General features: G+C 50.6%; 1 protein-coding gene across 1 annotated transcript in view; it reads left to right on the top strand.

The window, feature by feature from the left end:
• FAM135B (family with sequence similarity 135 member B) overlaps positions 1 to 12524 on the top strand; it is a 235072-nt gene that overhangs the window by 185670 nt on the left and 36878 nt on the right. The window contains exons 7-10 of the mRNA XM_045286938.1: positions 1246 to 1358; positions 9382 to 9440; positions 9636 to 9789; positions 11230 to 11279. Of these exons, the coding sequence (XP_045142873.1) occupies positions 1246 to 1358; positions 9382 to 9440; positions 9636 to 9789; positions 11230 to 11279 (376 nt within the window). The remainder of the gene's footprint in view (positions 1 to 1245; positions 1359 to 9381; positions 9441 to 9635; positions 9790 to 11229; positions 11280 to 12524) is intronic.

Raw genomic sequence — 12524 nt, forward strand, 5'->3', positions numbered from 1 at the left:
AAACACTTGGGCAGCTCGGAAGATGTCAAGCCAGAGGCTGCTTAAACTCTTCCATAGCTTGCTTCCACCACACGTATTGTGGGCATGTTATCAGGAGGGACCAGTCCCTGGAGAAGGACCTCCTATGTGATAAAGAAGAAGGTCAGTAAGCAAGGGTAGGACCCTCAATGATGTGAATGGACGCAGCGGCTGCCACAGTAGGTTCCAAGATGGCAAAGCTGGTGAGAATGGCGGGCAGGGTCAGGCTTTGTTTTATTCTCGTGTCTCTGTGAGTCAGAACCAGCACCTAACACAACAGCAGCAATCACCTGGAGAAATCACTTTTTAAATATTGAAATAATAATAAAAAATCCATCTACAAGCAGTGATGCGATATTACTTTCTGTTCCCATGGAGACGAAATCTCCAGTGCTCAGCTGACTGATGAGCCACGGCAGCTACCAATACCGCATGTGTTGCCTTAGCCTTGTCCATAAGCACACGGTATTTATCTTCATTTGCAAATCTGCTCAACTCATTTCAAGCTATGCTTACTTTTGTGATTTAGAAATGGCTTTCCTTTCCGGTTTCATTCAATTTCATCGTTTTCTCTAAGGTCAGTTGCAGGTAAGCTCGTTCTTGCCTGTGAAGCCTGGTCTGATGGGAGCCATTCCTCTCATGGACAAGTGAGTGTAGGTTGAGGGTCAGGGCATTGAGTACAGTCCCAATGGCTATAGCACACCTTCAAAGACAAGAAATCTGGTCATTGGGCAAGGAGCTTTAGTAGCTGAACTGTGGAGCCCTTGATTGTGAACCCAAGGACGAGCAATTCAAGCCCACCCTGATGCTCCCTGGGAGAAAGTCATGGCCATCCTTCCTGAAAAGAGAAGAGCCTAGAAATCCCTGTGGGACAGCTCTCCTCTGTCACATGGGCTCGTTCAGGGTCAGAATCCACTTGACGTTGGGCTAAGACCATGTGGACTGAACAGCGACCTTCTGGAGTGCACCACGCTCACTTTCTTCAAGCACAATCCCTCCCGCGTCTTCTGCACCCCCACGGGTGTCCAATGATGAGCACCAGTACACAGCGAAGGAGACCAAGGTTCTGATCCACTTTGCTCTCTTGACCCATCTGGTCCCTCACCTGGCTCTATAGCATTTGGAAGCGATTGTTCTCTTTTCTGTATTGCATGAGGTTAATTTGAGATTCTGAACTCTATGTGATGCTGGCGCCATGAGCTGATCTCATGATTCATGTGTTGAAAGGGATCGACACGTGGTCAGTGTGGACTACCTGGTAGTCCTCTGCTGTTCCTTCTCCAGCTTCCATGGCCCCTGTTCTTTTGAGTACAGCTGCAACTGGCCTAGCAAGCTGGACGGTACACACTCCCCTCTGCTGCCTCACAAAACAGTCTACTGGGGCCTTGAATGCAGACATGCTGAGCTCATGTACCCTTCACCAGCTGTCTACCAAGGAGCCCTGGGGGCCCAATGCTTGAGCACCTGGGTACTAACTGTTTGCCATTTTCCATGTTGTGCTTGTTAGCTGCATCAGCTGGGTTTGACCCACAGCGACTCTATGCAAACAGAACAAGGCAACCACTCATTCCAATATATGCATATTGCAGTAAATTTTGCACCAACCACCCCTCTTTATTCAGCCACCTGTCAATTGTCACCCAGGGCTGGAAGTTTCCTTCTGGGCTGGGGTGACCAACACTGGACGGGGGAGCAGAAACTAAGGCTTAGGGCCCGCTTATCACATATTGACCATTCGATTTAGTATATGATTCAATCCTGCCCCGAACTTATGAAAGGATTCCTGGTGGCTGAAACGGTGGGGTCCGCTTCTAACTGCTGTCAGGTCAGGAGTTCTAACACATCAGCCACTCCCTTGGAAAGAATTGAGGCTGTCTGCTCCTGACAGACTTACAGTCTTGGGAATTCCACATAGAGTTGCTATGAGTCAATGGCAGTTTTGTCTACATTTGGGATGATCGTATGCAGGAGGACAAGCACACTGGTGGCGTAGTGGGCTACAAGTTGGGCTCCTAACTGGAAAGTCGGGGGTTCAAACTCTCCCAATGCTCCATGAAAGAAAGATGAGACTTTCTACTCCTGGAATGCCTTGCAGTCTCAGGAGCCCTCAGGGGCAGTTCTGCTCGTCCTTTGGGGTCCCTGTGAGTCAGAATCAGCTCAACGGCACTGAGTTTGCTTTTGGCTTTCTGCAGTAGGAATGATCTCATTTCAAAATGCCTTTGAAAGCATATTTTAGAATGATTTATTTTGCTGTTGCTGAGAACATATGTCCAGCCATTTGCCCTGTAGGAGTCAGTAACACTGATCCCACTTTCCTGCTAGAGTGGCCCTTCTCACCCCTGGTTTCTGAGCTGCCCCCCTCCAGGGACACGGAACCACTGCCCTGAACATTCGACCTCATCTTTTGAATTGCGGGGGTTCATTTGATCCCATGTAGGTAATTCTTCCACAAGCATACTGCTCACGACAGACATTCTTTTCTACTCGTCAACCTACGTGACACTTTGGTGTTCAGAAGAGCATAGGGAGTTGGGGAGCTTTTATAGATACAGATTCAGCATTTTCACACGCGGAGGAGACCCCGAAGAGCCTCCCCTACATGGACTTGGAGTTTGCCCTTTGCAAAGCCAGAGTGTGAACCCCGGCCATTCTGGGCCAGTGAATGTGTCGATGGTCATTTCTCCCAGCAAGTGATCAGACAAGTCTTTAAAAGCTAAAAATACCATGGTTTGAGTCACTCAATTCGTAGTCTTCAATGTGGCAGTTTTGTTTTTCAATACTTTCGAGAGACTGTGGGCAGTCGATTTACTCAGTGCAGTGTGTCAGTTAATTTCGTGGCTGCTGCTTCCATGAACATTGATGGTGGATTCAAGCAAGACGAAGTCCTCGAAAACTTCCATCTTTTCTCCATTTATCGTGATGTTAAAAGCCAAATAGAGCGACTGTTGGGTATATTCTTATTGAGGAAAATTGTGCCTGCGATCTAATTTATGATTTGAACTATTTCAGCCCGGTTAATTCCGTGGCATTAGACACATTCACAATGCTCTGAAACCATTCCCACGGTCTAGCTCCAGAACTCTCCTGTCACCTGTACCCTCTCTGCAGTGTCCCTCACCCCCTTCGCATCCAGTTCTCACCGCCCCCCCCCCACCGACTGAAGACACTTATATGCATCTGATTGAATTAGAGAATGTGCACCCCACCTCTTAAAATCGAAGCCTTCCTATAAGGCAGACTGTAGAGCGGAAGATATCCATCGGAAAGGTGTTTGTTTGGGTTTTATGGTGATCTGACAACTAAGTTGTCTGTTCCATATGAGTTCTGTAATGCTGGTCTTAATTAGATTAAATAGCAAGACTCATTTGCCAACTGCTGACAAAATCGCTGAGCATGGCATACGGTTGGGGGAATTGCTTTTCATGAAGAACAAATGGGAGATGGATACTGCAGAATGAAGGGCCAGAGCAGAGCTCTCAGCGTTTCTCAGATGAATGCCAAGTGTACACACTGGCGCTTTCAATGCTGGGCGGAGGTGGGGGCACCTTGACCAAAGAAGCTATTGCCTGTGAAGTCACTGCGCACGAACACAGTTGTGGAACGGCCTGTGCCCCTCCTGTAAAGACCCTTTCTCACACACCAAAGAAAACGTTCAGAGATGGGGATGAACTTTCTTTCTTTCTATGCCACCAACTCCTCTGTTCACAGACGAGGGAAGACGGTGGTTGGGTGGAGTTGGTTGAGACTTTGGTGGCCCGCATTGGCACTCTACTTACTGTGTGCCCTTGCACCATCTCTCCATGCCCCAGGGGCAACTGGTCTCTGAGGCCTGCAAAGTGGACAGTAGGCCTTCTTCTGCATTCCTGTACTACTGACACCTCTTCTTGACTCTGTGTCCGACTCTCCTCTGACAGCCGCATGGCACTATCTTACTTGCCCTTCATCACCTTGCTGGAAAATAATGGCTATTGTGACTCCTATTTTATAGGCCATGCAATAAACACAAACATGACAGAGGATATGTGGCACATAAAAGGTAACCACAGCTATCAGTGTAATCCTAGCCAATAATAGTGTGGTCATTATGTTAGCCCCAACCACGCACAGCAGAATGAAAAGTTACCCATCTTCCTGATCACTGGCCTGTTCCAGTCCATGATTGAAGCCTGTGAAATTTGCTAACCTTTCCACCTCGGAGTCTCATCTCTCGGGACTATATTGGGCAGCACTCTGTTGTGATCCATAAGGTTTTCATGGCTCCTTTCTGGAAGTAGACCCCAGAGTCTTTCTTCCTACCCTGTCTTAGTCCAATTTCATTGTTGTCCTGGATACCCAGGTGCCATTTCCAGCCTATGCATCTCTTGGATAGCCACCACCTCTGGCTGTGGCGTGTGTGTTACAAGGATGCTGAACAGGTTTCAGTAGAGCTTCTAGACTAAGATGGACTAGAAAGGCAGGTCTGGCGGTCTACTTCTGGAAACCAGCCAATGAAAACTCTGTAGATCCCAAGAGTCCAATCCACATGGAGATGGTATAAAATTGGGTAGTGTTTTGTCCCCCGAGTGTGGGGTTGCCCTGGGTTGGGACTGACTCAGCATCCAGGAGCCAGCTTTGCCCCTGAGCATCTTCATAGCCAGGCATCACTGCCAGGTGGTTATCAGTGTGGGCTTGGGGATCAGGGAAGCCCCCTTCAAGACACACTTTGTCATCTGGCCCTGAGACCTGTTCACGCACCACACACCTGGGCACACCTCAGACCAAGATGTTGTGGGGAGCTCCACCTGAGTGTTTTGTGATCAGAGCACAGGATCAGATTTCAATTGCTCAAACTGGACTATAGGAGGGACTCCCAAAAATACTTGACAAGGACCAAGTCATCATGCCAACTTGTTGTTAGGGGAAAGCTAGTTTTCATTGCAGGTTTTTTTTTTTTAGAGTGGGACCCTCTATGACATAGCAGCCCTCTGTACAACAGAACAAAACACTGCTTGGTCCTATGCCACCCTCACCATCTTTATTATGTTAGAGCCTGTCATTACAGCCATTGTATAAATGCATCTTGTCGACGGTCTTTCTCTTTTACACTACCCCTCGTCTTTGTCAACCGTGGTGTCCTTTTTCAGGGACTGCTTTCTCCTGATAACATGTCCCAAATACTTAAGAGGTTTCCTCATCTTTGTTTACAAGGGGCGTTCTGGCTATACTTCTTTTTAAGACTCTGTCCTTGGATAGTCCACGGTACCTTCAGTATTCTTCCCTAGCACCAGAATTTAAATGTCTCCATTCTTCTTTGAACTTCCTTATTCAGTGTCCGACTTGAGTCCGGTGCACCACCATCCCCCAAGTGAGACTTGCTCTTCAGCACTCGAAGGAGGTCTCGTGCAGCAGATTTATTCAGTGCAGTGTGTTGCTTGACCTTTGGACTGCTGCTGCCATGAGCTTTGATTGGGATCCAAGCGAGATGAACTACTTGAAAATTTCCATCTTTTCTACGCTTTTCGTGATGTTACCCACTGGTCCAGTTGTGATGATTTTGATTTTCTTTACGCTGAGTTGTGATCCATGCTGAAAGCCCCAGTCCTTGATCTCCATTAGCACGTGCTTCAAGTCCTCCTCACTTTTGGCAGGCAAGGTTGTATCATCTGCATCTCGCAAGTTAATGAGCCTTTCTCCAATCCTGATGCTGCATTCTTCGTATAAGCCAGCTTCTTGGATGACTTGCTCAGCATACAGATTGAAGGAGTATGGTGAGAGGATACAACCCTGATGGTCACCTTCCTTGTGATTTCTAACCACAGAATTGTTAACCTTGCTCTAAACCTTCATTTAATTCTTAACCACCCAGTGTCCCCTTGTTCTGTTTGAATGACTCCGTGGTGACTTATGTATCGGCTCCCCGTGAACACAATGAAGCGTTCTAGATTTCTCATTCTTCTCAGGGTTATGCATAGTTTGTGATGATTCATGCAGTCAAATGTCTTTGCGTCATCAATAAAACACAAGCCATCACCTTTCTGCTTCGTCACCACTAATGGAGCTACCTGGGACTTACTGGAGGCCTCCGTCAAAGCCAGGGGGCCTTTGCTGGAACAGCTGCCCCTTATTGTTCTCAGAGACATCTGTGGCTTTTGAGAGATTTTTGCACCTGCATCTTGAGAATCATTGCTTCTGCTAGCAAGCAGAGTGACTTTGTGCAAGTTGTTTAATCCTTTCAGCCTCTGCCTTGTCATCAATGCGACGGGAAGAGGAGTTCCTACCACTTAGTGAAGGAGCTGGTTCAGAGAGATCTCCAAGAGGGGCTGAGTGAGAAAAACAAGAGGGCAGAGACACATCTAAGGCATATCCTAATGTGTGTGTGTGTGTGTTTTCAAAATAGACATTCATTAAGTGAATACACAGAGACATAAGAATATATGTACTTGGAAATATTGGGAAAAAACAACCAGAGTGATTGCACTGGGATGCCATCTGCCCCTTTTGGGGGCCCATGTGGACAGTTTCCCTTGTCTGGGTGATTGCTCACTGCTGAGGCCTTTCTGAATGGGTTCTCTGGAAGAAAGAAAGAAAAATGGAAGACTGAACTCGGGGGAGTGGTGTTGCGGTGGCTGCTGATTTTCACTGCATCTGTATCCTTTTCAGAAAAATCCAGATAAGAGTGTTTGCCTGACATGGGGCATGTTGAAGATCAGATGAGATCTGGTGTACACCTCTGTAGCCATTTCAGAAACTATTGCGTCTTCCCTGCTCAGAGCTGGCCAGGAGGGCATGTTCTCTGCCATATGCAAGCTCTGCCTGCCTCCCTCCCCCCTCCTTTCTTGCTGGCATCTCTGCTCTCTGCCTGGCAGAGTGAGACAGGTGGGGCATGGAATGCACCGATCACCCCGACTGCCTGATGGCCACAGACGTGCTCTCGGACTGAAGTGTGTGGTTGTGAATGGACACAGGTTTGCCTTCCAGACCCTGTTGAGGGTCTGTCTTACATAACTCGGGAAGAGAGACCCTGGGGTGCCGAGGAGTCCTCAGAAGGTTTGTAGAGGACTCCATGATGTGGAGTCCATTCTACAGACCGGAAGCACCCAGTCTAGCCCATTCCAGCACCCAGTCCCCACCCAGGCAGTCCCTGCAGCCATTGGACAAGCCACTCTCCGGGACTTGAGCAGCCTGGGAAGAGTGATGCCCCAAAGCCATGCTTACCCCCGCCCCATGTAAGCCCCACCCAATGTTGATCCTTTCTAGAACCTAAAGCCCTGCTCTCCTGTCCCCTCTGGGGCCACCATGGGTCCAGACCCACTCTGGGATCAGTGGAGGTGTTCACAGTGACGGTGTGGCTGTGCAGGTCCCTGCTGCCATTGTGTTCATACCAAGGGCACAGCCCATGACTGGCTGCAGGTGCATCTCTGCCTTGGCCTCCTTTCCTAGAGAACCGACCCAAGAGCAGCTAGGCGCTGTGGGACGGCACACTTGGGATCCCACCCAGCCTTCTCTGCCCACGTGACCTCTCCTCAGAGCAGGCTTCAAAGCATGCACCTGCCATCGCCTGCCTCTGTGGCACCACTGGGGCATCATCAGGGGGGATACAAAGGGGGTGCCATGGCAAGGGACACTGAGGGAAATGACTGTCTGGAAAGTACATCTTGTGTCAGCAACAATGTGTTAATTTTTATTAAATATATGCCTGCAGTCAGTTATAACAACAAAAACATGCTTGTTTGTTTGTACATAAGCCTAGTTAACATGTATTAAGATCCCTGCCAAGCTGAAACGCCATGCTAATTGACATGACTGCCCAGTCACATGGTTTCATCAACAAGGGTTGTAAGCAGGCCCTGTCGCTTGCCTGGCCGCCTGTGTTTCTACAGTCACTGGGTGTTCAAATGCCTGGTGTGTTGGTTGCGATATTGTGGTGATCGCTGTTTGTGAGCCCAGATCAGGCATTCTTTTAAGCAACATACAATAATACTGGTCACCTAGTATTTACTCTCTGGTTGAAAAGGTCAGCAGATATTTCTAAGGATTTGATGTGATCAGGTACAGGAAGAGGTCCATTGGGGGGGGGGGGGCGGAGCGGGGCCCCCATGAATCACTGGGTGACACCAATCCTAGTATTGCCATCTCAGACTGGACACACTCGCCCTGCACCTGATGGCCAGCTCAGCACTTGAGAGGGCAGCATGGAGCGGGGCGAGCAGGCAGAGCAGGAGGTGGCCGCTGTGTGGTCAGCTATGGAGGCCAGCTCAAAATCCCACCAAGCGTGTGGAGTCCCATCAACGCCACGCCTTGTTTCAGTGTCTGTCACGCAGGGAGCAGCCCAACGGCAGCCCAGGAAGCCGGAAGAGCCAAGATCTCTTCCCAGCACAGCCATGGGAGCTGGAAGGGAACGGGAGTTCCTGTGATGGGAGCCGTCCAGAACACTATGTAGAACACCAAGACACGAAGCAGGGAGAGCTAAACCAGTTGCCGCGGAATCCACTCCACCCCCTATGTGTGTCCGGTAGAGCTGGGATCCCCAGGAGTCCCCAGGGTTAGATTTTTGGAAGTGTATCTCCAGAACTTTCTTCCAGATGCCTCTGGATGGACTTGAGCCACTAGCCTTGCAGTTAGTCACTGAGTACTTGACTATTGGCACCACCCAAACACCAAACACACATGACTCACGAGCTTCCTTATTTCTATTGTCTGGGAACCAATTTTCCAAGATCCCTTTCTCCCTTCTCAGGAAAACACCACCACTAACAACAAAAGTCCTCTTTTACCACTCAATCATAAGCTCCTTCCCTCTTTGGTTAGCAAGGAAGCCAGATGTCTCGTGGTCATGGCTTGGCCTCCATGCCGCTGTGGATGGGGGGATTCTTCCCCACTGGAAGCCCATCCGTCCAGTTCTGCTGGTCTCACACAGCCTGTGTCTACCATGGAGTGTACGTACCGAACCTGCCACGCTGCGCCCTCACATACCCAGTCTGACAGCAGGCCCTTGCCACAGGGATGGTCTCACCTGTCTGCTGCGAGAAACACCTAGGCCCCAAACAAACGCCACTGAGTCAATTCAGATTATCTGCAACCCTATTGGGCAAGTAGGACTTCCCCTTTGGTTCTTCTGAGATTGGGAGTCTTTATCGGAGCAGGCCCTGTTGTCCTCCTCTCTCTGGAGCATCTGGTGCATTTCAACTGCCGACCTCAAGGTCAGAAACATGATGGGTGACTCACTCATCCACAGGGCTCTTTCTGAGTCCTTGCCTCTCCATGCAAAGGAGCCCACCCCTGTCTGCTCTTGACCTTAGGGGACGGGGTCGTGAGTGGAGGGGCTTGTGAGTGGCTGCCCTCAGCTCTCCTCAACTGGGATGCCAGCTCCATCTTCACCTTCAGCCACCCTCATCTCCATCGCCCTTGTCATCTGCCCCCATTATTACTTTGGTGCCAATGCGGTGAGAGTGAGATGTGGGTGGAGGGATTTTGCCAGGCAGAGGGACGGAGAAAACGTCATGTGGAACCATCAGTCATGTCCCCTGGTTGGTCAGGAGGAGGCCTGAGTCCCTGGGCCGCCCGCCCCATGGTCTGCCTTGGCGGGTGCAGGTGGAGGGGCTGGTACCAGGTCCTCAGTGTGCCCTGTCGCTCTGCAGGGGAGCTTCTACGTGCCCTCGGAGAACTGCATGCAGCATGCCTACAAGTGGCACCGGGGCCTGTGTCACCTGCTGCTTCATGCCACCCGAGGACTGCACACATACTTCCTGCTCATCCTGAGGGACATCCCCGAGCTGCCGCGTACCGAGCTGGGTAAGGGCCCAGCTGGGGGCTCACCCAGCAGCCCACCCTCCTCTCTGGGACTCAAACCCAACACAGACCCTCTCCTGTGGGGCCACATGCACTCCTCGTGGCCCAGAATGATCCCATAGGACTGCCCCACAGAGTCCCCAATACTGTAAGTCTTTCAGGGAGCAAACAGACTCACTGACACAGGTGGAGGACTCCTGATTCTTCAAAATCTCCTAATAAGAGGCCCCCGATAGCTCAGGACCATGACTAAGTGGCAGTGTCCCACGCGGGCTTCCTGGACTCCAGAGAGCTCAAGCAGGTCCTCACCTGTGGATGCAAAATTCCATGTGCCCCGAGCCCTGGCTCTCTGCTGCAGTGAGATCCACGTGGAGGGTCTGGAGGCAGGGATGGGAGAAGCAGGCTTTCCCTTGGCCCTGGATTCCTGTTTTCCACCTGGAAAATGGGGACAGAAGCCCACGGCCATGTAAATCACATAGACTGATACTATACCCCTCTGTGTGCGTGTATGTGTGTGTGCGCACGCGCACACTTTGTATTTTACACAAATATGTCATGTGCACTTTCTCCCTTTCCCAAACATGCCCTCTCCCTCAAGGTGTTTTGCTAAGAGCTCTTTTGAGCCTTTACATGTGGTGTCGCAAGTAGCAGATTGGGCTGCTCACCACTAAGGCAGCAGTTTGAAGGCACCCACCCCTCCCAGGGAGCAAGAGGGGTCTGTCTGCTCCCGTAAAGACTTAGTACAACATGGAAACCCACAGACGTAGTCCTGCCCTCCAGGGTTGCTATGAGTTGGCATTACCTTGAGGGGAATGGATTTGTTTTATTAATTTTTTAAGTTGATTTTATCCAGTAACGAATTAGCATAGCACACTTACAGAAATACCTGGATGGGTCCGGGTGGAGCCATGATTGGCAAACAAACATAGTCCATGTGGGTCATTTTGTGTGAAACACGATATGATGCTCACCACGTCCAGACGCTCAGAGGCCCCCTTTGCACGCCACACGGGGGAGCATGCACCCGGGTACCTGCAGTTTCTCAGACGTGTGTCCGGGAGATGGCGTTCACCCATGCCCTCTATAAAGCCGCCTGGCATGCCAGCAGGACTCTCAAACCACCCATTCCCACTGTGCAGTGCACTCCTGGCCAGCCCCAGTGTGTTAGTAGGGGGTGCTAATGGCTAATCTTTTGGAAGCAGCCACCACGCCTGCCTTTCCATGTGCCCTGGATGGATGGACCTTTTGGTTAATTGCAGGCTGGGTGCCTGACTACGTGCAGTCCCCATGGACCTCCCAGGCGGGACAGTGCCATCGGCAAACATGGCCCCAACAGGCAGCTAGGAGAGGTGCTGCTCTTCCAGGATCCAGGTTTAGCCCGAGAACCTGACTTATATATATGGGGCTATTTAATGAGTCGGTGTACTTTTCTTGTCTTCCCAGAGGCCCTAGCTGTTGAAGAGACGCTCTCTCAGCTGTGCTCAGCGCTGCAGGTAATTAGAGAGTTGGACCCCTTGGGTCTGCATTGCACAAGCTGAGCGGGACCGACAGGGTTGTGTGCTTGGTCAAGACAGCAGACAGGGGGCGATGGGGCCTGCGGCCTCACACTGGACTGAAAACCAGGAGAAAGAAGATGCACTGAGTCTTGGAAACTCGGTGGCCCTGTTCTACTCTGTCCTGCAGGGTCGCTATGAGTCAGAATTGACGGGAGAGAGGGCAGTGGCTTGGCTTTGGGGAAGGGGGGCTATACAAGCAGGTTCCTACCAGGCAGGCCTGGTTTGTGGGTTACGGAAGGTGGTGTCTCTTAGGCACTCAGGCCCATGGGCCCCTAGCTGTGGGTGGGCATCACTGTTAGATGTCATAGTGGGCATTCTGGAAGCCACCGGGCTGAGACCTGCAGCAGTGGACCCTGGGAGGGCATGCGGTCGAGCAGGGTTTGCAGCCATCTGGGAAACGTATATGAGTTGTAACAGAGGTGATGGCAGAGGAATCTGGATGCTTGTCATTGTAGAGCCTCCAGCGAGGCCTTATCCAAGGCAGGCGGGATCCAGGCCTGTGGTCAGAGGCTGGCTGACTCCAGGAAAGAAAATAAGGCTTGTCCGATGTAACATCTGCTTAACCTGACAGTGCAGGCAGGAGTTACCTCCTTCAGGAAGTCCTCCAAGAGACTCTTACAGCACCGTGTGTTTAATGTACTTCTACTATAACCACAGGGGCCCTGGTTACACATCGAGCTTTAGTCCGCAATGTTAGCAGTTTGAACTCACCAGGTGCTCTGAGGGAGAAAGATGGGGCTTTCTATGCTCACAAAGTTACAGTCTCAGAAACTCACAGAACGGTCCTACCCTGTCCTATAGGTTTTCTTTGAGTCAGCATCAACTGGCTGGCAGGATGTTTGGTTTGGCTTGGTCTTATACGCATCTCCCTCAAGGATCCCTGGTGGCATAGTGGGTTATGAGTTGCGCTGCAAGCCACAAGGGCAGCAGTTCGAAACCACCAGCAGCTCTGAGGGAGACAGATGTCAACTTTTAAAAAGACCTACAATCAGATGGTGCCCGGCTATCAAAAGGTATAGCATCTGGGGTCTTAAAGGCTTGAAGATAAATAAGCGACCATCTAGTTGAGAAGTAACAAAGCCCACATGGAAGAAGCATACCAACATGTGTGATCATGAGATGCTGAGTGTGGAGTGGAGACCCAAAGTCCATCTGTAGGCAACTGGACATCCCCTTACAGAA

Source organism: Echinops telfairi, unplaced genomic scaffold (genome assembly GCF_000313985.2).
Source record: "Echinops telfairi isolate 266 unplaced genomic scaffold, ASM31398v2 ScPeMD7_1;HRSCAF=3_0, whole genome shotgun sequence".
Taxonomy (NCBI): Eukaryota; Metazoa; Chordata; class Mammalia; order Afrosoricida; family Tenrecidae; genus Echinops; species Echinops telfairi.